The 25,828-nt window shown below is 48.0% G+C and overlaps 1 protein-coding gene across 9 annotated transcripts in view; it reads left to right on the forward strand.

Moving 5' to 3' along the window:
- Positions 1–25,828, forward strand: part of LOC145358780 (receptor-type tyrosine-protein phosphatase delta-like) — a 517,644-nt gene that overhangs the window by 128,731 nt on the left and 363,085 nt on the right. For all 9 annotated transcript variants that reach the window (XR_013889502.1, XM_080213067.1, XM_080213059.1 and 6 more), the window contains exon 2: positions 23,458–23,630. Coding sequence is in view for 8 of the 9 variants with exons in the window: in XM_080213067.1 (XP_080069193.1) it covers positions 23,543–23,630 (88 nt within the window). In the remaining variant the exon portion in view is untranslated. The remainder of the gene's footprint in view (positions 1–23,457; positions 23,631–25,828) is intronic.

Genomic DNA, 25,828 nt, shown 5'->3' on the forward strand with positions numbered 1-25,828 from the left:
GGCTGATCTGTCGTGTCTCAGTTCCACATTCCCGCCCTCTCCCCATAACCCTTAATCCCCTCGCTTATCAAAAACCCATCAACCCGCGTCTTAAAAATATTTAGCGAGGCAGCCTCCACCACTTCAACGGGCAGAGAATTCCAGAGATTCACCACCCTTTGAGTGAAGAAGTTCCTCCTCAACTCTGTTCTAAACCGCCCCCCCCTTTATCTTGAGGCTGTGCCCCCTAGTCCTACTGTCCTTTCTGAGCGGGAAGAATCTCTCCACCTCTATCCTATCCATCCCATTCATCATCTTGTACATCTCAATGAGATCTCCCCTCATTCTTCTAAACTCTAACGAGTACAAGCCCAGTTTATTCAGCCTCTCCTCATAGTTCAACCCCCTCAATGAGGCAGCAGTGCTAACCACCGTTGCCGCCCCATTTGAGTGACAGCTTGTTCCAGTTGGTCGCACCCCTGTATCTGGACGGTTTTGCGACTTCCAGCCCCATGCCAGGGCTTTGAGCTCACAATTACACCCGTTCAGTGATGAAGTACAAGTTGGCCAATGCTAAATTAGGCAGGGGAGTGGAATGAGCAGTGGGCAGCTTGGGTGTTATTGGATACGTTAAACTGGGTGGAGAACAGAGGCAGATTGAATTAAAGCGTGCAAATGCAAGACATGGCCGAGAGACAAAGAACAGGGAACACACTTACTGCACGAATAATACTGGAATTGTTATTCTTCCAGGATTACCCTGGATTCTTCAGGATTTAAAGATTCCCCTCCCGTGCTCTGCTGCTAGAAACCTGGGAGAAAAATTAGAGGAGGAATTGTTTACAAAATGGTGTAACTTTTTAACATTTGTTCATTTGATTTATTATTATCACATGTATTAGTATACAGTGAAAAGTATTGTTTCTTGCATGCTATACAAATAAAGCATACCATTCATAGAGAAGGAAAGGAGAGAGTGCAGAATGTCGTGTTACAGTCATAGCTAGGGTGTAGAGAAAGATCAACTTAATGCATCCATTCAAAAGTTTGGTGGCAGCAGGGAAAAAGTTGTTCTTGAATCAGTTGGAACGTCACCTCAGACTCTTATATCTTTTTCCCAATGGAAGAAGGTGGAAGAGGGAATGTCCGGGGTGCATGGGATCCTGAAATTATGCTGGCTGCTTTGCCGAGGCAACGGGAAGTGTAGACAGAGCCAATGGATGGGAGGCTGGTTTGCGTGATGGATTGGGCTACATTCATGACCTTTTGTAGTTCCTTGTGATCTTGGGCAGAGCAGGAGCCCATACCAAGCTGTGATACAACCAGAAAGAACGCTTTCTAGGGTGCATCTGTTAAAGCTGATGAGGCGTAGCGGAAAAGCCAAATTTCCTTAGCCTTCCAAGAAAGTAGAGGCATTGGTGGGTTGGCATTGGCATTTATTGCACATCTCTTTGTCCTTGTTCAGAGGCATTGGTTAGTACGTGGCCTTAGTCTGTTGTCTCTTTTTTCCGACAGAAGAAGGTAGAAGAGAGAATGTCCAGGGTGCGTAGGGTCCTTGATTATACTAGCTACTTTTCTGAGGCAGCAGGAAGTGTGGACAGACTTTAGTGAACAAAACATTGGAGAGGGAGAGAAAATGCTGCTTGACTGGGTGGGAGCATTGGAGGCAAGAGATTGCGGGATAAAATCTCGAGAAATATGCCAGAGTTGGCAGCCAGTGAGATAAAGCTGAAGGAGAGCCAGACGTCTTCTTACACTTGATGTCAAACCACAGCAATCAATAAAGCCTATTAAAGTGTTGAACCGTGGCGGACTACAGGTTGTGGTCAAGTAGTTCCGGTCGGACCACAAATCTGTTCAATTCTGATCACCGAGATCGGGAGAAGTCCGGCTGCTGGAGGCCATGCAGAGACAACCAGGAGGTTGATCTGGAGATGGGTGAAGGTTGCACAAAGTTGGGCTTTTCCACTTGGGATAGATGTCTGCAACGCGATCTGACTGAGGGATGTACAGTGGTCCAGGGAACAGCCAAGGGAAGCTGGAAAACTGCTTCCATAGAATAGGTGCAAAGATGCACAGGTCCAAATGGATGGAAGGGAAATTTAGAAGCAATATCAGGAAATTCTCTTTCATAGAAAAAGATGGGGGGGTGCAGCTGGTGAACTGATAAAGATAAAGCAGTAGAATCATTTAAAAATATGGAGAGACTTGTAGAGACTATTGAATGTTTCCATTGTTTATAAGTATCTTGTCTCCTGGTGATAACGTGGACTGAGAGTTCAGTGCAGTACTGCAGGAACTCTGCATTTTTGGAGGTACCGCGTTTTGGACTGGTTGTGAATTGAGTGCGTGTCTGTTTCTTCAGTGGGATGGGAAGAATTCTGTGGAACTATTTGAAGAAAAGGGATTATTTCATGGGCAGTAGCTGTCTCCCTTTTTTTGTATTCATTCATGGGACATGGGCATCACTGGCTGGCCAGCATTTATTACCCATTCCTAGTTGTCTGAGGGCAGTTGAGAGTCAGTCACTGGAGTTACGTGTAGGCCAGACCAGGTAAGGACGGCAGATTTCCTTCCCCTAAAGGATATTAGTGAACCAGATGGGTTTTTCCGACAATCGACAATGGTTTCATGGTCACCAGTAGATTCTTAATCCCAGTTTTTTTTGTTATTAAATTCAAATTCCACCATCTACCATGACAGGATTTGAAGTCGGGTCCCCAGAACATTCGCTGAGTTTCTGGATTAATAGCCTAGTGATAACACCACTGGGCCATTGCCTCCCCCTAGTGTTCGCTCTTCATGGGTGCACCCAAACCATGAGCCTTGACTGACCAGATTCATCTGATCGTGAGGGCAGAAGGGCAAACTGAGCTTCATTTGCCCAACCATCACCTCCCTCCCCACCTCTTGCCTTCACCTCACGGGTGCCAAGACCCAAATCTGGTTCCTCGAGGCCCAAGCAATGCCCACCATTTCTGGTCTGAAAGGTGTGGGCCGCAAGGCAATCATCACATTCCTGGGGCTTTGCCATTAGATTTGCCCTTATCTGTATGGACATAAGTAGGCCTGTGTTGGAGGTATTCTCCTGAGATTCTGTAAGCCGTAATTTCTCCCTGGTGTGCTAAATGGTACAACAGTGAGATTCATGCTAAATTATATAGAATTCTGGGGTTCTGTTCTCTGATCCTCTGTTTTTTATTCTTTCATGGGATGTGGTTGTTGCTGGCTGGGCCAACGTTTATTGTCCATCCCTAATTGCCCCTGAGTGGTTTGTTAGGCCATTTCAGAGGGCAGTTGAGAGTCAACCACATTGCTGTGGGTTTGGAGTCACATGTAGGCCAGACCAGGTTAAAAAGGGCAGATTTTCTTCCCCAAAGGAGATTTGTTACCATAGTGACCACAATTTGGAAGTTCTTAATTGACTGACAGCGTTTTGGGATGTCCTGAGGTTATGAAAGGCGCTGTATAAATGCAAATCTTTCTTTCTGTGTGGGTAGGCCCATTGGCGTCATCTGTTTCAATAAATGGCCGGGTTGTGTGACTTGTTTTCTAAAACTGAGGCTCTGGGCTCTGAGAGTTACCGAATGTACAAAACCAGGTTAAAGTTCCCCATGTCAAGCATCAGAAATAATCCTGAAACGATGAATGATTCATTCATTGATGAATGGGTGGCACGGTGGTTAGCGCTGCTGCCTCACAGCACCAGGGACCTGGGTTCGATTCCCGGCTTGGGTCACTGTCTGTGTGGAGCTTGCACATTCTCACCGTGCCTGCGTGGGTTTCCTCCCACAGTCTGAGAGATATACGGGTTAGGTGGATTGGCCATAGTGTCAGTGGGACTAGCTAGGGCAAATGCATGAGGTTATGGCGGATAGGGCCTATGTGGGATTGGGTTGGTGCAGACTCAATGGGCCAAATGGCCTCCTTTTGCACTGTAGGGATTCTATGATTCACGAGGACTTGCCATCTCTGGACGGAACCCCACCCTTCCTGTACAGATGTGTGACCTCTCAGACATGAAGCCTGAGTCAGTCCCAGAACTCCTCTTCCTCCCCTCTGAATTCCCTGGTGTCAGGGGAGCCCAGCCAAACGCGCAAGTGATGAACTTGTATACAGATCCCTTCCTGGTGGCCACTCTCGTTTGTGCAGGGATGTGACCTCTACCTCAGGAGCGCCGTTTTCCTCGCAGCAACCCCCCCCACCGTTCCTCCCCAACCCTCCCCTTTCCCGAGGGCTGGTGTGGAAGTCTTGCCCAGCTGTTCGGAGGAATTGCTGTCTTCTGCATTTTCCATAGCAAGTGGTCATTTTCTGCATTGGTTGCCCGGAAAATGATTAAAAGGCTTTGCTATAAAAACCATCACGAATAACTGTGTAAAACTGCAGTGAGTGGAACTGCCTTTGTGTCTGAAAGACTGAATCAGCACTAGTGCAGTCAACTGTTATATGCCTGTCAGCAACTTTTCCTTTCTCCTTTGTCTCCCCTGACCTATTTTGTGTCATGGAGACAATAAGAGTGAGAGGTCTCGAAGGGAGAAAGACGCTTGAAAGGCAGCAGGTTGTACATTTTGGTTCTTTTTCCCCCTCTGGCTCCATCCACTCTTCTGAATGCATTGTTTAGTTTTAAATATAACGCTGTTTCTTCTGTACTGCCAGCGCGTGCTGCATGTGTAGGACTACACTCACACACAGCCCTCCAAAAACCTCCAGACTGGGGCAGCACGGTGGCACAGTGGTTCGCACGGCTGCCTCACAGTTCCAGGGACCCGGGTTCGATTCCCAGCTGGGGTTACGTCTGTGCAAAGTTTGCCTGTTCTCCCCGCGTGTGCGAGGGTTTCCTCCGAGTGCTCCGGTTTCCTCCCACTGTCTGAAAGACGTGCTGGTTAAGTGGCTTGGCCATGCTAATTTGCCCATTAGTATCCCGAGATACGTAGGTTAGAGGGATTAGCAGGATAAATATTTGGCATGACGGGGATAGAGATTGGGTGGGATTGTTGTCAGTGCAGACTTGATGGGCCAAATGGCCTCCTTCTGCACTGCAGGGATTCTATGTTTTGCTCTTGATGGTATTCCAGTTGATCTCTAGACATAGTGCCCTCAATTGCCCTCTGTGTACCTAACCTAGGAAGGTGGGAGGAGCATTCATGTGGGGTAATACCTATTGGGAAGTGTGTGGATATCAGTGTGTTGCATGTTGGCACAGTGGTTAGCACTGCTGCCTCACGGCGTCAGGGGCCCAGGTTCGATTCCCGGATCGGATGTCCGTGTGGAGTCTGCACATTCTCCCTGTGTCTGCGTGGATTTCCTCCCTCAGTCCGAAAGACATGCTGGTTAGACGCATTGGCCATGCTAAATTCTCCCTCTGTACCCAAACAGGCAGCAGAGTGTGGTGACTAGGAGATTTTCAAAGCAACTTCATTGCAGCGTTAATGTAGTCCTACTTGTGACTAATATATAGACTAAAAAAAAGATCAGGCTTGATTGTGATGCTCCCCATGGTCCAATAGTCTATCGACTCTCACTGTCTCAGCTCCAAGAAGATTTCAAGAGCTTTGGGGATGTACATGAGTTCTACTCTTGCCCAGAGAAATGTACCAAAGTGACAACCAAAGGCATTCAAAAGTAGTTTGGCCGACTTGGTAGCCCCTGCCTCCGATTTCCGTGAGATCGGGCATCCCAGACACTTGAGCATGTAATCGCGACTGGCTTTGAGGGATGGCCTGTCGGAGTAACACTTTGAGTGTGATGTTAAACCCAGAGCTCAATCTACCTGTTCAGACCCAAGGGCGGCACGGTGGCATAGTGGTTAGCACTGTTGCCTCCCAGCGCCAGGGACCCGGGTTCGATTCCAGCCTTGGGTGATTGTCTGTGTGGAGTTTGCGCATTCTCCCCGTGTCTGCGTGGGTTTCCTCCGCATGCGCCGGTTTCCCCTTACAGTCGAAGATGTGCAGGTTAGGTAGATTGGCCGTGCTAAATTTCCCCTTAATGTCCTAAAATGTGGGGGATTAGCGGGGTAAATATGTGAGGTGATGGGGGTAGGGCAGAGGGTGTGCCTGGGTAAGATGCTTTGGCAGGGGGTTGGTGCAGACTGGATGGTCTCCTTCTGCTCTGTAGTGACTCTACAATTAAAGGTCCCACGATGGGATTCAAAGGCGAGCAACAAGTTGTCCAAGTGTCCCAGAAGTGAGAGCACCTCAGCAGTACTGAGCTATCGTCTCTGGTCTGACATGTTCATAGGGGCCTGATGTAATGCCAACATGCCAGGCTCACGGCGGCACGTGGTGGCAGGAATTCTCGGCAGCTAGGTCAATCCACAAACTCACGATTGAGGCACTGCTGTCACTTTGCTGGGCTTCCACCAGGACAGTTCTCTTCGCCCTCTTGCTATTCCTCCTGCTGCCTGAGCCTAACCTGTGAAGCGCGTAGAGGGTTTTCCTCCCTCTTTCCTTTCTTTACCCCACCATGGGATGTGGACCTCACTGACAAGGCCTGTGCTTGAAACAGAGAAAGCTGGAGAAGGCCATTCAGCTCTTCAAGCCTGATCCACCATTCATTACGATCGTGGCCAAACATTACATTCAAATGCTGGAAAATCTCAGCGGGTTTGACAGCATCTGTGGAGCGAGAGTGGAGCCAACATTTCGAGTCTGGTTGACCCTTTGAAGGGCCATCTAGACTTGAAACATTGGCTTTGTTCCCTCCCCACAGATGCTGTCAGACCTGCCAGGATTTTCCAGCATTTCCAGTTCCTGCAGTATTTTGCCTTTTATCAAATTCAATATCCTGATCCGGCCTCCCCCCAAATCCCTCAATCCCTTTAGCCCCAGGAGCTACAGAAACATGGAGACGTCGTTTGCTGCCCATTCCTAATAGCTTTTGATTTGAGTTGCTTGCTGGGCCATCCTACCTTTCCCAGGTGGCAGGAGCGTAGGAGGCAATGTTTTCACTCTGAGTAAATGAGGTATGTGTGTCATAAGAACGTGCGAGAGTCATTCAGCCTGTTCCATCACCGTTCAGTTAGATCCTGGCTGATCTGTAGCTCACATCCGTTGACCCAACTTAGCTCCATATCCCTCGACGTCCTCACCGCACAAATCAATCTCCGCCTGATTGTCTCGGTGTCCACAGCATTTTGGGAGTGCGGATTCCAGATTTCTGCTGCCCTTTGTGTGAGAAAGTGTTATCTGATGTTCCTCGTGTTTCTTCTTTTCTCTTCGTGTGTCAAGGGGCAGGCAAGGCCTACATTTACACCCATTTCCAGAATTGTCTTTTTCTGGTAAGGGTGACTAGTCTGTTGCCAGGGGCTGTAATAACGTGAGGGGCATCGCAGCACATCGAGCATGGCCGACCAGGAGACTCGTCCGCCCACACTTACTGCCTGCCACAGGAACACTGAAAAAATTCACAAATTTTTTTATTCGTGGGACATGGGCGTCGCTGGCTGGCCAGCATTTATTGCCCATCCCTAGTTACTCTTGAGAAGGTGGTGGTGAGCTGCCTTCTTGATAAATGAAAGGCTTGCTGGGCCATTTCAGAGGGAGCTGAGAATCAGCCACGTTGCTGCGGCTCTGGAGTCACATGTAGGCCAGACCGGGTAAGGGCGACAGATTTCCTTCCCTAATGGGACATGAGTGAACCAGATGGGTTTTTGCAACAATCGACAACGATTTCACAGTCGTCAGTAGATTCTTAATTCCAGATTTTTTTTTTACTGAATTCAAATTCTACCATCTGCTGTGGCAGGATTTCAGCAACCCAGGTCCCCCAAACGTTAGCTGAGTTTGTAGATGAATAGTCTAGCGATAATACCACTAAGCCATCACCTCCCCTGTCCTGATCGATGAGCAACATGTTTTGGCCGCACCTTGTTTTTGAACGCACTTTCCTTGGTCATCGAGTCCTGGGGTGGGACTCGAATCCAGAGGTAAGGGCGCTACCCACTCATGAATTTCCTAACCCTCATTCTACGACGCACACAGCATTATTGACAGCCCGCCATCGGAAATAGTTTGTGTGTATCCATCCTGTTGGACCCCTTCAACATCTGAAACGTTTTGATCAGATCATCCAAGCAGTACAAGCTATGTTTGTCATCACCACAATGGAGGAACACTGTTCCCTCATTGAAATTGAGAAATAAATAAGAATTTATACAGCGACTTAGTACACTTCTCAACTTCCCCCAAAGTGCTCCGCGTACAATGCATTCCCCTTCTCAAGTGCCATGGTTGATCTTCTGATGACAGTGCAGTGTCCTGTAAGTTGCTGAGATGAGGTCCATTTGGTACAGTACAAATTGGGTTCCATTTCTCACCCGAACAGTAACCTGAGTCCCAGCCAGGGTTCCACCTGACTCCTCGGAAAAGGGAGTGTCCCTCTGCTTTTCCCAAAGCCAGTATAAGCCCTTAACGCGGTCACGTGTATTGTTGGGGTGAAGCAGAAAGGCTGACTTACATTTATCCCCAATATCTAGCCACTTATTACACTGCGGTCTGTGGGAGCTTGCTGTGCACAAACTGGTTGCCATGTTTCCTGCGCTATAACAGTGGTAACATTTCAAAAAGGAAATGTAATTGGCTGTAAAGTGCTTCAGGGCATCCTGAGGTCCTGAAAGGAACTAAAGTGTATGGCAGGGGTAGTAAGCGCGATGTCCATTTTGGTTTTTGGTCGGGGGGAGGAATGTTGGCCCGGACAACGGGAGGTTTTCCGGCTCTGTTTCGATTTGGTACTCCAGGAACTGTCGGAACTGTTTCAAGCTTCGAGATGACCCCCCCCCCCCCCCCCCCCCCCCCCCAAGAAACAGCACCTCACGACAACGCAGCAGTCCCTCAGGGGTCGCCCTCGATCACCCATCTGTCGTGAGGCACGAACCCAAGACCAACCCCCCCCCCCCGCTTCCCCGCAGTTCGAACAATGAGCGTCACCGACTGATGGTGGTACCCGTGTGGGCCTCGTGGTGAGGGGCAGAGAGAGGGGGGTGGCAGCACTGCCCGGTCAAGAGGGGGTGGTCAAGATCGGCGGAGGTGAATTATCGAGAAGGGTGTGCTGCCCTGCTGAGAGTGAATTCCTGAAAGTGCCTGTCGCTGTTCCAGTAATCCCGACTTTGTTATGGGAAATGGAGAATTTAGTGCAATGAAAGATCGTCTCCCTAATGCAGATTGTCCCGGAAATTAATACTGACTGCTGCGGCTGCTGATCCTTTCAACTAGTTTGGAAGGTGCATTAGTCTGATGAATATGGGGAAGCTGTAATCAGATCCATCGCCTGATTAGAGCTCTGCTCATCCTGCTGATAGGCTGGAAGTGCTTGGCTTGTTCCTCCCTCTCCCCATCCAACGTAGAGGATTCCGGGGAGTTTTGTCGGGGGTGGGTAGCGGGGGAGGTGGTACACTTCAGGAAGCACACAGCCTCCTCCTCGTTTCCCCCCTGCGGAGGGCAGAGTCAGAGGCCTGTAACCCCTGCCAGGGATATGTCCAGAAACATTCCATCTCAACGCCCGGCGCAGGAGAAATGTGTTTGAGGACCGAGCCCGGCCTCTCGGAGAGTGGCCTTTTCGTCAGCTCCTGTCCCGCCGGAGAACCTGTGCAGACGGGAGCCGGTTTCTCTGAACCGTACCAGGGTGAGTCTGGGGCCCGGCCCCTCACAGTCGCCTGTCCAGAACCCTCCGGCTCGATTTTTAAATTGTTCCCCACTTTAAATCAAACCTCAGGGCGGTTTTCCCCAATACGTTTGGCCGTGGGAATGACATCGCTGTTACCACGGTAACCTGTCCGCTTGGAAAGTGCTGAGTGCGGCCCTTACCTCAGGTTTATGAATCCTAACGGTTACATATCTCGGGGACTTGAGTGAAAGTTATTGCTGTCAGCGTCCAAGGATCTCAGACTCATTAGAAAGTAATATCCTTTTCCTAATGCTTCCTATTAAAATTTTAATTGAGTCAACATTGACTGAGGCCTAGAAGCAAGGTTGGCAGCCTGACCTCTCAGGCGATGCGCAATGGCTCAGGAGTGTAATCCAGAGAGGGCGATTTGTTTAAAGAGGAGGAACAACACTGCCAGAATTAAAAATATTTTGAAATTATGCACAAACCACATCGTTAGAATTTGAAGAGCTTGGGACTGAGAGAGAAGGAGGCGTGTTAAAGAGTCTGAGAGGGATCTTTCTTACACTGACTGTGGGAGAACTGGCCTGTTTGGCCATTCCCCTGCCCGACTGTCCCTCCCTAACCTGGGCTGGCACCGTGGTGATCAGTAACCGTTCTCCATGCAATGGGGAAGGTCTGGTCCACTGGGGCTCTGTTTGATTGGATTGCATGGGCAGGGATTGCAGTGGAAGGCAGGAAAGGCTCTGTTTGTGATGGGGATTTTTTGCCACTGGAATTCAATAGGAGGGGAGTGAGCAGTTCGGGAATTATGACCGAGATTTGTCCTGTTGGTATTCAATGCGATGGGAGAGATTGGAAAGAAGTGTGCCCCACTCACCATTCTGTTTGGCGAGAGTGAACAAAAAGAAATGATAAAGGATATTTTAGAGCTCTACTCAATGGCTATGAATGGGGAGATGTTGACCCATTCTGTCCAGAATGGGAAAGGATTTGGTCTGTTGGGGTTTTAACCTTGGATTATTATACCTCTGCTTTACATGGAAGGAGTATCCTAGGTACAATGGGTGATATTTAATGTAGACAGTGGGAGGGGTGGAGGGTGGAGGAGGCAGGCTTATCCGCCAGCTGGAAAGCCGGTAGGAGCCCTATTCCTGGGAATTTAACTGAGTACCAGCAGGAAATCCCACTGCCAACAACAACCTCCCCCAATCCCCTCACTTGGGGCCTTGCCAATCAGAGACCAACAGCTGTGCTTTGCTCAGTGGCGCCACCCAGAAGGCAATGCCTGCTGCTGGTAACACAGCCACCCAAGCCCCAGGACTGTAGATGGATCCAGCTCAGGCCACAGCTGGGTGGGGTGTGAAGAGAGAAGGGGTCGGTGCTGGGGCCTCAGCTATTTACCATTTATATAGATGATCTGGAGGAGGGAACCGAGTGTAGGGTGTCGAAATTTGCTGATGACACCAAGATTGGGGGAAAGGCAAATTGTGCGGAGGGTGTGGAGAGTCTGCAGAAGGATCTAGATAGGCTGGGCGAATGGGCCAGGAAATGGCAAATGGAATTTAATGTTGGCAAGTGTGAGGTGGTCCACTTTGGTAGGAAGAATGGTAGGAAGGACTATTACTTACGTGGCGAAAAACTGCAGCAGGCGACGGTGCAGAGGGACCTCGGGGTCCTTGTGCATGAGTCGCAAAAACCCAGCCTGCAGGTGCAGCAGGTGGTCAGGAAGGCGAATGGGATGCTGGCCTTCATAGCGAGGGGGATTGAATATAAAAGTAGGGAGGTCTTGCTGCAGCTGTATAGGGCATTGGTGAGGCCGCAGCTGGAGTACTGTGTGCAGTTTTGGGCGCCGCACCTGCGCAAGGATATTTTGGCCTTGGAGGGAGTGCAGAGGAGGTTTACTAGGCTGATACCGGAGTTGAGGGGGTTGAGCTATGAGGAGAGGCTGAATAAACTAGGCTTGTACTCGTTAGAGTTTAGAAGAATGAGGGGAGATCTCATTGAGACGTATAAGATGATGAATGGGATGGATAGGATAGAGGTGGAAAGACTATTCCCGCTCAAAAAAGACAGTAGGACTAGGGGGCACAGCCTCAAGATAAAGGGGGGGCGGTTCAGAACGGAGTTGAGGAGGAACTTCTTCACTCAAAGGGTGGTGAATCTCTGGAATTCTCTGCCCGTTGAAGTGGTGGAGGCTGCCTCGCTAAATATTTTTAAGAAGCGGGTTGATGGGTTTTTGATAAGAGAGGGGATTAAGGGTTATGGGGAGAGGGCGGGAAAGTGGAACTGAGCCACGACAGATCAGCCATGATCTTATTGAATGGCGGGGCAGGCTCGAAGGGCCAGATGGCCTACTCCTGCTCCTATTTCTTATGTTCTTATGTTCTTATGTGTGGTTCGGGGAGCAGAGGGTCAACAGCAGGACGACCTCCCTCCCCCTTACTGATACTCAATCCCCAATTTGAACTCGAGATCACCCCCCCACCCCCGACCTCCTCTTGCCCGCGGAAACCCATGGCCTCCCAGCAGGCTCAGTCCTCCGCATGTCGCTGGGTCAATGCCAGCTGGGATGATACCCTTAAATGGGCATCAACTGTCCACATAATGGCCTCAATTGATGGTGGAGCTGGAAGGCCATCCACAAGGCTTCCTGTCTGGACTTAATCAGGGCACAAGCGATAGGGTTGTCGAGTACTCCACCGCTCCCCCCACACCCCGCCAATGATTTAATGCCCCTCCCATCAAACCCACCACACGGGAAGACACTAAATCCCACCCAGTGAGCACGTTTCACTCCACATACAGCAGAAGGATTCAAGGGAAGCGCTTTTGATACTTCCTTAAATTCCGAGGTGGAATAACTTGAAGGCAGCCAGGAGTAAAGAAATGGTTTCAATCACAAGGGCAGTGTTATTTTGTGGAGATACTTTGCGGGAGATTACTGAATGATACCCAGCTGAGCACAAATCCAGCTCAGGCTGCTGAACTCCGCCGCTGGCGATGTGACCTGCGTTTGGCATCTCGGTCACTCTCGATCCAACCCCTGGTGGGCAGAGATCTCCAACACAAAAGCAAACCTCATTTCAAGACCATTTCTCTCGGTTAGAAATGCCGTAGGGTGGTGGGGGTGGCATAGGTGGAGCCAGGAGGCCTGGGGGGAGGGGTAGGTGGAGCAAATTGTTGGGTTTGGGGGTAGATGGAGCAAGCGTTGGGGAGGTGGAACCAGTGGGGGATGGTGGGTGGGGGGGAGGTGGGCACTTCTTTGGTGTGGGAAGAAACCGGAGCACCTAGAGGAAACTCAGAGAGAACGGGCAAACTCCCACTGACAGTCACCCAAGGCTGGAATTGAACCCGGGTTCCTGGTGCTGTGAGGCACTGTGCCACCGTACACATCTGCTATACCTGACCTGGGAACGTCCTGATGTTGGGAAGAATTCCATTCCTGAGCACTAATATTGCTCCTTCCTGTGTGGTTTCCGGTGAGGGTACCTATGGCACAGGTTGAGTGGTGATTGTTGGGGGCAGGGAGTGAAGCAGACTCTATCTTGTTGAAATATGTTTAGCTTTAGTTTTCCTTCATTTTAGAGCACAACGCTGTTTGAACTGGAAGTCAGAAATTCCAGAAAGTTGTAAGTTCTTATGTTGTCACATCGCATACATTAAACAGGCTCTAACCCTGGACTGTGCAGTCAGGCTTGCCTGCGCCTGGGTAAGTGCAATGAATGCAGCAAGCGATGGCTTAATGGCATTATCACTGGACTATTAACCCAGAAACTCAACTAATGCTTAAGGAAGCTAGGTTCGAATCCTGCCACGGCAGATACTGGAATTTGAATCCGATTTTAAAAAAAAATTGGAATTGGGAATCTAATGATGGCCAGGAAACCATTGTCAGTTGCCTAAAAAGCCCATCTGGCTCACTAATGTCCTTTTAGGGAAGAAAATCTGTCGTCCTAACTCGATCTGGGCCATGTATGACTCCAAACCCACAGCGATGTGGTTGACTCTCAACAGCCCTCTGAAGTGGCCTAGTCAGTGATTCGGTTCAACTGGGGTCGGTCATGGGCAATAAATGCTGGCCCAGCCAGCGATGCCCATGACCCACGAGTGAGTGAAACAAAAGCTGAAGACAATGATAACATTCCAGAATTGTTTCCAATTTTGGGCAGTTTTGCTCCGGGCTGTTTCCGAAGCCTGATTCATCAATTGGTGAGGCGTTGTGGTCCAACATCCACAATAAATCATTCATCTCAAGACATCGCAAAGTGATTACTGCCCATAGAGAATGTTCGAAGCCACTCTTGTAATACAGGAAATGAGGCAGTCGGTTTGTGCATGCTGAACTCCGTCATAGATGGCACGGTGGTTAACACTGTTCCCTCACAGAGCCAGGGACCCGAGTTCAATTCCAGCCCCGGGTCACTGTCTGTGTGGAGTCTGCACATTCTCCCCGTGTCTGCGTGGGTTTCCTACTTTTAGGCGGGTTTCTGACTTCGAGGCGTTCAGTCACAATCCCACAGATGATAGCTTCGCACCGTTGGCTCCTCAGTCAAACACATACAACAAATGTCCGAATCTGCTGTTCTTCTCGTGCTGAGCAGGATTACTATTGCCACAACACTTTACCATCAGCAGGGTAAAACTAACCTGTCTCATGATGGTCTGTGTGAGTTTCCTCCAGGTGCTGCAGTTTCCTCCCACGGTCCAAAGATGTGCAATATCCATTTTGTTAAATCCATTAATTTTGGCCTTGGAGGGAGTGCAGAGGAGGTTTACTAGGCTGATACCGGAGTTGAGGGGGTTGAACTATGAGGAGAGGCTGAATAAACTAGGCTTGTACTCGTTAGAGTTTAGAAGAATGAGGGGAGATCTCATTGAGACGTATAAGATGATGAATGGGATGGATAGGATAGAGGTGGAAAGACTCTTCCCGCTCAAAAAAGACAGTAGGACTAGGGGGCACAGCCTCAAGATAAAGGGGAGGCGGTTTAAAACGGAGTTGAGGAGGAACTTCTTCACTCAAAGGGTGGTGAATATCTGGAATTCTCTGCCCGTTGAAGTGGTGGAGGCTGCCTCGCTAAATATTTTTAAGAAGCGGGTTGATGGGTTTTTGATAAGAGAGGGGATTAAGGGTTATGGGGAGAGGGCGGGAAAGTGGAACTGAGCCACGACAGATCAGCCATGATCTTATTGAATGGTGGGGCAGGCTCGAAGGGCCGGATGGCCTACTCCTGCTCCTATTTCTTGTGTTCTTGTGTTCTTGTGTTAATCAGATATTGAGGGAAGGATGAATATGAAGTTGGTGTTTTCCTTAAAACTGGTTTAGTTGGAAGATTACAGGTGGGATTTACCGAGCGCTTCTGCAGTGTGCTTCACAGTGACGGAGGCAAACTGTCATTGGCTGATAGCAGATTAACGGGGTTTCCTGTTTTATTTACACCACCCCCCCCCCCCAACAACCAACTGGAAAACCTTGGACAGGGGTTCGCATTTGGCAGGACCAGAAGTTTCTCTTGTTCCCCCAAACACCCAGTTTGAACTTTTTTTTTCTACTCTTGCAATCATTCCCTGGTCCTCCCCCAAGTGGGGGGCAGCTGCCCTTCATTGTCAACTTAAAACACGTACTCAATTACTGCACAATTTCAGCACTAACACTCCCCAGAGGGAAAATTCTTACCTTGCTGTAATGCTGCATCAGAGTGACAGCATTCCCAACAATGCAGCACTCCCTCGGTACTGCACTGCAACGTCAGACTAGATTTTGTGATCATGTCTCAGGAGTGGAAGTTGAACACAGTCTTCTACCTCTACCTCCCACTCGGAGTACTGTGCGCAGTTCTGGTCGCCTCGCCACAGGAAGGATGTGGAAGCTATTGAGAGGGTACAGAGGAAATTTACAAGGATGTTGCCTGGATTGGGAGGCATGCCTTATGAAGATAGGTTGAGGGAGCTGGGTCTCTTCTCCCTGGAGAGACGAAGGTTGAGAGGTGACCTGATAGAGGTTTATAAAATGTTGAGAGGTATAGATAGGGTGGATTCGCAGAGGCTATTTCCCAGGGCTGAAATGGTCGCTACGAGAGGACACAGGTTTAAGGTGCTGGGGAGCAAATAGGTGAGTGAATAGAATCGGCTGCCATCGGTGGTGGTAGAGGCGAACTCGCTGGGGTCTTTTAAAAGACTTCTGGATAAGTGCATGGGATTTAATGGGATTGGGAGTTACAGATAGTTCTATGGCCTGGTAGGTATGGATGTGATCGGCTCAACTTGTGGGCCGAAGGGCCTGTTTGTGCTATAGTGTTCTATGTTCTGAGACATGCTGTTCCAAATCTCACAATGACTGACACCTTAAAGCTTGTTGGACTCTCATTGACTCCAGTTTTGATATGCAGCTTAGCTCCCGTTTCAGGTCAGCAATATAGAGAGGGACTCGAATATATAGTCGCTGAAATCTTGCTACCGTTTACGCTGGGGGGATGTTGTGGTCCTGCCGATGGCGTACCCCTGCTGTGGGTTTTCTGGGAGTGAGGAGTGTGTTCAGCAGTACGATATAACCCCACTGCCAGCGAGCTGCAGACCACCTCCTGCCACTGCTAAACATACTGCAGAGAGGGAGAAAAATCCCACCCAGTGTATGAGAGGGGCGAGGGCTACGTTGCTGTTTTACAGAACTGGAATCTTATCATCTTTGCAAAATTTCCTTTCTTTAACGCGACCGTATTTCGTGGAGAAACTCAGCGGGGAATGTCCCTGGATGGGACGCTAGTCTCATGCCACTGAAAGGGTAATCGCGTTTACGTTGCATCTTATCACATCTCTTACAAAATTACAAAGTGCCTCATATATAACCAATTACTTTCAAGTGCACTGACAGGAAAACAAAGCATTTGCTTTGCACACAGCTCACAGCTGGGGGATGGAAGTTGAGGAGTCGGTGTGGGTGGAGTGGTTAAAGGGGCAGGTGGATTGGCAGGGACATGGGCAAAATTCCGGCTCTTTTGTGAGCTGTGGTACAGTATCTTCAACATCCACCTGAGCTACCGCTGCAATCGGCTTCTCCACATCCGAATTCTGACACCTCTGAACGCTCGCTCAGTACTGTCCTTCAGTGTCAGAGTAAGTTTAGCTCGTTGGATTAAAACATAAACTGCAGTCTTCTGACTCCGAGTCAGGAATTTGATTTGATTTATTATTGTCACATGTATTGGGATACAGTGAAAAGTATTGTTTCTTGCGCGCCGTACAGACAAAGCATACCATACACAGAGGAGAAGGAAAGGAGAGGGTGCAGAATGCAGTGTTAGTTACGGATAGGGTGAAGAGAAAGATCAGCTTAAATGTATGATAGGTAACATTATTTCAAGGAGTTAGAATTAAGTTTTAAGAGCATAGAACTGGAGTAAAAGATGCAATTCGAGGGTATGCTTAGAACAGTTTGCAAGAAGTCGCTTGTTCTAGCACCATTGTTTTTGATTTTTGTTGCAATGCCATCACTGTCTGAATATGGCCAGCAAGGACCGTCAGAATAAAACCTCAGACAGAGATGGTTAAATGACAGAGGTGTTAAATAATAATGTTGCTTCAGTATTTATCAGGGAGTAAGGCAAGGTGGATGGGACATCAGCAGGCAAGTTAGAAATGATGTAAGCACATCTGAAATGGAGAGAGATAAGATATCAAATATAGTGGGGCGGCACGGTAGCACAGTGGGTTAGCACTGCTGCTTCACAGCTCCAGGGTCCTGGGTTCGATTCCTGGCGCGGGTCACTGTCTGTGTGGAGTTTGCACATTCTCCTCGTGTCTGCGTGCGTTCCCTCTGGGTGCTCCGGTTTCCTCCCACAGTCCAAAAGATCTGCGGGTTAGGCTGACTGGCCATTGCCCCTTAATGTCCTGAGATGCAGAGATTAGAAGGATTAGCGAGTAAAATATGTAGGGATGGTGGGGGGGTAGGGCCTGGGTAGGATTGTGGTCAGTGCAGACTCAATGGGCCAAATGGCCTCTTTCTGCACTGTAGGGTTTCTATGATTCTATCATTCATCTGATAGATAGAGGACAGAGCCACTGGCCGGGATGGATTTTGCAGCTGCAACTTGTACAAAAATCTACAGAAAAAATAGCAGGGGTACTATTAGAACGATTAGCACTTTAGGCTAACAGGATTGCTGATGTTACACCTGTATTTCCTGAGGGAGACTAAAACATGCCCGGAAACTATCGATCATTCAGCTTAACATTGGCAGAAAGATAATGGAGTTCCTACTGAAGGCAATATTTTAAAAAAACCTAGAAGTCAAAAAATGTAATGGTGAGTAGTCGGATTGGAGTTCCAAGGTGAAAATCTTGCTTGGCCAACCTCATTGAACTTTTTGAAGAGATAACTTACAGAGAGTACACAAGGGTGACGTAATGGTTGTAATATGTCTAGATTTCCAAAAGGTTTTTGTTAAGGTACCACACAATATACTCATAAAACCCGTGGAATCAGGAGACAACCTTCAGAATAGATAACCAGCTGACTTCAGGACAGTAAGTAAAGAATAAGGGATTCAGAGTGGCTGAGGGTCCCACAGTGCTTGGAACACTGTTCACAATTTATATTCACAATTTAGACTTTCAAATCAAAAAAACAATTTCTAAATTTACGGACAGTATCAAATGGGGACATGGGATGGTGTTCTGGTGGCAGGGGGCTATTCTGGGGAGATCTACAACAAATTTCAAGAAGACATTAATAAACTTTCCAAATTGGCATGTAACTAACTGGTGAGAAAAATCTGCATAGATGAATGTGAGGTATTACATTTTTGTTGAGAATGATAAGAAGACCCCTTGTTACGTGGAACATAAGCATATAAATGGGGTAAAGGAACAAAGCAATCTGGGGATACACAAATCATTTAAAGTTGAGATGGCTCTCAATAAGACCAAAACAGAAACAAGACGAACCGTCTGGGTTTATTTCAAGATTACTTTGACACAAGTAATCTAAACTTGTATCAAACCTGGATTGGACCACCCTTGGAATATTATGTACCGCTGTGGTCACCATATTATAAAAAGAATATTGTGAAGCGTGCAAAGGGTTTGTAAGCATGATACCAGAGCTGCAAAGTTATACCTACCAGGAAAGAATGAACAAATTGGGTCTTTCTCCTCTTGATATAAGAAAGTTAAAAGGGTGGCACAGTGGTGAGTACTACTGCCTCACAGCTCCAGAGACTTGGGTTCGATTCCCGGCTTGGGCCACTATCTGTATGGAGTTTGCACGTTCTCCCCGTGTCTGCATGGGTTTCTTCTGGGTGCTCCGATTTCCTCCCACAGTCCAAAGATGTGCAGGTTAGGGTTGGCCATGCTAGATTGCCCCTTAGTGCCCCGGAATGTGTAGGTGAAGAGGATTAGCAGGGTGAGATATGGGATTATGTGACTCAGGCCTGTGTGGGATTGTTGTTGGTGCAGTTTCGATGGGCTGATTGGCCTCCTTCTGCACTGTAGGGATTCCGTTCTATGAAAAGATGGCCAAATAGAAGTTTCTAATATGATAGTTTTGGATAAGAGTATACTTGGAGAGAGCATTTCCTTTTGTAATGAAGAACAAAAATTAAAAAGCATCAACGCAACATTCATTTATCCATCTGGAGGCAGGTCATTGTCTGCAGATCCTTTGTCCTGAGCCCTTTTATTTTCTCGTTTGTGATGTGCTATTACCCTCGTGCAGGGCACACAGATAGATTGGAATGGGAATTGAACCTGCGCTGTTGTTGCTCAAATAGAGAATTGCAAAGAAGCCGCTTTACCCAGAGTGGGTGATTTGATTGAGGTATACAAGATTGTGAGGGGTAGGGAGAGTGTAGACAGGAGGAACCTGTTTCATGTGGCAGAGAGTTCAAAAACCAGGGCTCATTGGTTCAAGCTAAGTTTCAGAAAGATTAGAGGGGACGTGAGGAAAAAGTTTTTAACACAGAGGATGATGGGTGAGAGGAATTCGCTGCCCGAGTTGCTGCTGGTGGGGGCAACGAACCTAAATTTGTTTAAAAAGTATCTGGATCTGACCTCAAGTCAACTGCAGCACTCTGGGGCATGTGCAGGAAGATGGGATTCGAAACGGGACCTGGGTGTCTTTGGGGCAGCATGGACAAGATGGGTCAAATGGCCCCCTTCTATGTTGTATTGTTTGTATGGTCCTATGGTACCATGGCGGTAATGTGGAATTCACTACCATGGCAAGAGAAGTTGAGGCAAATAGTTTTGATGCATTTAATACAAAGCTAGATAAGTACATGGCAGAGAGGAATAGAGAGTTATGCTAGTGGAGTTATGAGGAGTATAGATAAAAGCAGCAGTTGTAGATCCATTGAGTTTGCTTGCCATTCAAACAGATCATGTCTGATCATCTGTCCCGTTGCCATTTTCCCCCCTGAATCCATATCCTTTGGCACGGTGACACTGTGGTTAGCACTGCTGCCTCACCGCACCAGGGTCCTGGGTTCAATTCCCAGCTTGGGTCACTGTTTGTGCGGAGTTTGCATGTTCTCCCCGTGTCTGTGTGGGTTTCCTCTGGGTGCTCTAGTTTCCTCCCATGGTCTGAAAGACAATGCTGGTTAGGTACATTGGCCGTGCTAAATTCTCCCTCAGTGTACCCGAACAGGCACCGGCGAGTGGCAACTAGAGGATTTTCACAGTGACTTCATTGCAGTGTTAATGTAAGCCTACTTGTGACACTAATATATGAACATGATAAACATCATTTGTATCCAGAAATCTATTCATTTCTGCCTTCAACATGTTCAGTGATTGAGTTTCCATAGGCTGCTGGGATAGAGAATGCCAAAGGTTCACCACCTTCAGAATGAAGAAATTCCTCCTAATTCCCCCTAACTTACACAACTTTAGACACTAAGGGGTAATTTTTTTTATGGTCAATCCACTAATCTACACATCTTTGGACTATGGGAGAACACCAAAGCACCTGGAGGAAACCCATGCAGACATGGGGAGAACATGCAGGTTAGGTGGATTGGACATGCTAAGTTGTTCTTCAGTGTCCCAAGATGTGTAGTTTAGGCAGATTAGCGGGGTAAATACTTGGGGCTGAAGGGACCAGGTCTGGGTAGGATTGCCTCTTCGTGTCAAGGGATTACATGAGGTTACAGTTTGGGATTGCTGTTGGTGCAGGCTCAAGGAGCCAAATGGCCTTCTGCACCGTAGGGATTCTATAATTCTGTGAGCGTGCAAATTCCACCCAGGCAATCAGCCGAGGCCGGAATCGAACTTGGCGCTGTGAGGTAGCAGTACTGACTGCTGTGCCGCTCGTTGTATTTCAGTTCTACAGAAGGTGCCCCTTAAAAACGAGACCATTGCTTCGTTTATCCGTGGTTGTCTGTCGCCCTGAATATCGATAAGCACCGTGACGACAGGGGTCTGTTTGGAGAGGTTGTTATGATTAGATTTTAGCCGTTATTGTGACAGATGACAATGAAAGACCTGAATCTGTGCTGAATCAGCCCGATCACTTATCCATCCATTCACTGAATGCCTGCAATTCTTCACCTTGACCTCACGACTAACCTTAAAGGTGGTTGAAGGAGAGAGCTGGGAAGCTGCGATTACCTTTTATTTTTATATCCGTGTATTTCAGCTGAAACCATTCAGTTAGTCATTATTCTTTGCTGGCTTTTATTCAACGTGGCTGGCGTGTGCTACACAGAAGCCAACTGTCTCTCTTACAAGCTGTAATGGAAAAATATTAGAAATTAAATCTCCCTATTGAATTAGAGGAGAGGATTTATACAACCTGAAGTTTTTATAGAACAGGCTCCTTCTGTGCAATTTCTATTGATCTTGTCGCAGGCAGTTTCCTGCTGGATGTTAATATCGTTGTTTTCAGGAAGGATACCACAGCTTTGCATATTTATCCTCCTACCTCCGTCCCGCACTCACAGTCCCGGGACTGTGCTTACTTAGGTTGTTTTAGACTGCACCCCCTTTCTTTATTTTTTTCAGTCCCACGTCCCTGATTTCCGGGCGCCCGGTGCAGAGAGGGGCGGGGAATCTCCTCATGAACCTGTTCCAAGGCCTGGCCAGTCTCACCATCGACAGGTCCAGGCAGCAGCTGACCGAGTGGGGTCATCCAACATGACTGTCCGCCCTTCTCCCAGGGCTCTGTTTTAAGCTTCATTTATGTTCAGTTTAAGGCAGAATCCTTTAAACATAGAACATTACGGCGCAGTACAGGCCCTTTGGCCCTCGATGTTGTGAGACCAGTGGAACCAATCTAATGACCCTCTAACCTAAACTATTCCCATGTTATCCATATGCCTATCCACTGACCATTTGAACGCCCTTAAAGTTGGCGAGTCCACAACTGCTGCAGGCAGGGCATTCCACGCCCTTACTACCCTCTGAGTAAAGGAGGGGCTGTCTCTTTTATTTGCCCCTCAGTTTGATTCATTTTAATTGGTTACTTGTTTTAACCCACGGTGGCAAAGTGGTTAGCACTGCTGCCTCACAGCTCCAGGGGACCCGGGTTCGATTCCCGGCTTGGGTCACTGTCTGTGTGGAGTCTGCACATCCTCCCCGTATCTGCATGGGTTTCCTCTGGTTTTCTCCCACAGTCCACAGATGTGCAGGTTAGGTGGATTGGTCATGCTAAATTGGCCCTGAATGTCCAATGATGTTTGGGTTGGGGGGATTAGCAGTGGTTGTGGGGATGGGGCAGGTGGGACAGCTGGATAAGATGCTGAGTTGGTGCAGACTCACTGGGCCAAATGGCCTCCTTCTGCTCTGTAGGAATTCTATAATTCTACGAAAATAGGGTACAGGTCCAAAATAATGCTTTCTCCCTTCCTACACATCCCTAACTTCATATGAATGGCCAATGAGGGACAGCAATAGGGCCATCACAGTTAAACCCCGATTCTTCCTCCGGAAGCTTCTACACCCTTTCCATCCCAGATTACTGGATGGGGAATCGAACCGGGTAGCTTTTCTTTGGCTCATTTCCCCAGTGGGTCCACCTGCTAACTGAGCTAATAAAAGGAATTCTCTAGATTTCTCTGCACTGTTTTATTTCAAACTAAAATGTGACTTTTCTTGGGTGAGGGATGGTCAGTTCTCTGCTGTGCTGCGAACTCCTGCTGATTGTCCAGGTACAGAGGACAACAATCCTAACAATTTAAGATAACGACTTTGGTATTCCGGAAGAGCACAGAGCTCTGTTATTAACCCTGCACGGTGGCACAGTGGTTAACAACGCTGCCTCACACCGCCAGGGACCCGGGTTCAATTCCGGCTTCGGGTCACAACCTGTGTGGAATCTGCATGTTCTCCCCGTGTCTGTGTGGGTTTCTTCCGAGTGTTCCAGTTTCCTCCCACAGTCTGAAAGACGGGCTGGTTAGGTGCATTGGCCATGGTAAATTCTCCCTCAGTGTACCCGAACAGGCACCGGAGTGTGGCAACTAGGGGATTTTCACAGTAACTTCATTGCAGTGTTAATTTGTGACGTTGATAAATAAACTTAAAACCAGCCATGTGCTCAGAATAATAGCTTCAATTGTAGCAATGTGGCACATGCACGTTACACTCAAGACTTTTGTGAGGAATAATGATATTTATTGTCATGTTGAGATTTTTGTTCTGTGGATTCTTGCCCACTAGAAGATAGATGGACTCTTGTCAAAATTCCTTTCATTAAGGATCCTGTTGGCTAGGAGAGTAACGGGCTATTAACAGGGACTGCATTTGATTCCAGCTCCTTGAATTGAAAGGCCAGCACCTGGAGTACAATCAGTTCAAATTGAAAAAGACTTTCAGTGGGCACTCTGATCTAAAATGTGCGCAATTTTAACCTTTGTCTTCTGTTTCTCTATCCTCTCTTTCCAGACTTGAAGTGAATTCTATCGGAAGTCGACTGTTACGCTGGTACAGGCCTCGGCTTCCAGGCCAGTGTTAGAGGTCATTGCCAAGGATGCTGTTACCAAGTCACTTGACGATGTCCCCGGTTGTCTTCGCAATGGCCTTGTTGTCCTTGGCGCTGGCTGACTCCACTATTGAAGGTAAGCTTTCCCTATTTGGTGAAACCTGTGGTGATACCGGTGCAAGCGATTGACAGGGTGGTGTGGAAAGGAAATAAAAAGTTGCTGAATGTCCCCATCACAGTCCATTACATCCTGTCTTTTCAAAGAGTGAGAAGCTTGTGTTATATTTACTATATATATATTTATTTCCATTCTCGTTGAATGGGCTCCAGGAACTGCAATACACCCCTTTGTCCCATTGTCTCTTATTTTGAGGGTTTCTGAATCTCGTTGACCTAAGGATCCATGGGTTCTGTCTGGTATCCTGTATCTCTCTCTGGTGAGATCAGCAAACAGTTCAGCTGAGAATCAAAGGCAGTGACTTCTGGTGTGTGTGTGTGCGTGCGTGCACGAGTTTTCGAGTTCTAGTCCTAAACTGGACACTGCATCTACCTATTCATCAACCACGTTTTCGCAGGGTTTGCCGACTTCTGCCTTTAATCGTTGCTCAAAGCGGAAGGACAGAGTAGAAGGAGACCATTTGGCCCATTGAGTCTGCACTGACTCTCTGAAAGAGCAATTTACCCAGTTCCAACCACCCCGCCCTACCCCTGTAACCCCATATATATCTATCATGGCTAATCCCCCAAACTAACATATCTTGGGACACTAAAGGACAATTTAGCATAGCCAATCCACCTATTCTTTGGACTGTGGGAGGAAATTGGAGCACCCGGAGGGACCCACGCAAACAGGGATGGAACACGCCAACTCCGCACAGATAGTCACCCAAGGCCGGAATTGAACCCGGGTCACTGGTGCTGTGAGACAGCAGTGCTAACCACTGCGCCACCGTGCTGCCCCACATGACATTGAAGAAATGGAAACATAACCATACTTGGTCAGCTTGGGATCATATCGCTTCAACCTGGCAGAAATTCCCAAAATTCCCTCAAGTTAACTTCCATAATTTAGGTAAATTTCTCACTTCCCCCCTATGGTTTTACTGTTTGTTTATCTTTGTTTGCTTGGCTCGGGAGATTCATATCTGGTGCACGGTCTGTTAGAAAGCGGCCTGATTGTTTTAAAATTCATCCTCTTCCCCCCCCAACCCCCCCACCCCCCACCTCCCAGGTTGTCCTGGGCTCCACAGTGATTTACGATTCACCTCCAGGGGGCAGCATTTGGCTACCCGGACGGGAAGCTCCAGCTGAAACACATTCCACCCTCAGGAAGGTTGCTTTAGAAGTTGTTAGCCCTCTAACCCTCAACCCTCACACCCACTCACCTCCTCAGCTACCACATCCCCAGGGTCGTTCATACCCTTCATGCCCAACACAATACAGCTCATAACCCAACCTTGGCCCCTCACATCCTCCATTCTAAAATCAATGCCACTTTGTACCCCCTCCCAACCCCACCCCACCATAGCCACCCGTACCCTCCATGCTACCTCCATAGCTTCTCATCCAATATCCACTATGGGCATGCTACGTGGAATTGGTGATGTGGAGATGCCGGCGTTGGACTGGGGTGGGCACAGTAAGAAGTCTCACAGCACCAGGTTAAAGTCAAGCAGAGACTCAACTGATGGAGGAGCAGTGTTCCGAAAGTTCGTGATTCCAAATAAACCTGTTGGACTTTAACCTGGCATTGTGAGACCATGTGAAATTGGAAAGCAAATAAACTCCTAACAATCCAATACAGTCCTCACTCTTACACACTTGGTAGTGAAAAAAAGCTTCCAATCATAAAACGCAGACAATGCTTTTAGATCTCTTCAAATGGCTAATTTCTTTAAAAATGAGAAACACCTATTCAGGCCTCATGACTGAAGTTTGTCATCCCTGGAATCATTCTCGTAAACAATGTTTTAAATATACCTTTGTTATCATATTTGTTCTGCGGTCTGGTGCTTTTTACTTGTTTGGCCAGCATGCTGACCAAACACTGGGCTATAGCCCAATCTTGACCAGTAGAATGGACGTCGCCTCCCTCAGCTACCACAAGAAGTCCAAATTAAAATTGTTTTGAGTGGATGCCACCACTCAAGAGGGCATGAGTTGGATCACTTCTGGAGCACAGTGGACATTATTGGCCTCCTTATTTAAGGAAGGGTGTAAAGCATTGGAAGCAGTTCAGAGAAGATTCACTCAACCAATAATACCTGGAAGGGGTGGGTTGTCTCATGAGGAGAGGCTGGACAGGCTAGGCTTGGATCCACTGGAGTTTAGAAG

The sequence above is a fragment of the Carcharhinus amblyrhynchos genome, chromosome 26 (assembly GCF_965287045.1).
Source record: "Carcharhinus amblyrhynchos chromosome 26, sCarAmb.v2.hapA, whole genome shotgun sequence".
Classification (NCBI taxonomy): Eukaryota; Metazoa; Chordata; class Chondrichthyes; order Carcharhiniformes; family Carcharhinidae; genus Carcharhinus; species Carcharhinus amblyrhynchos.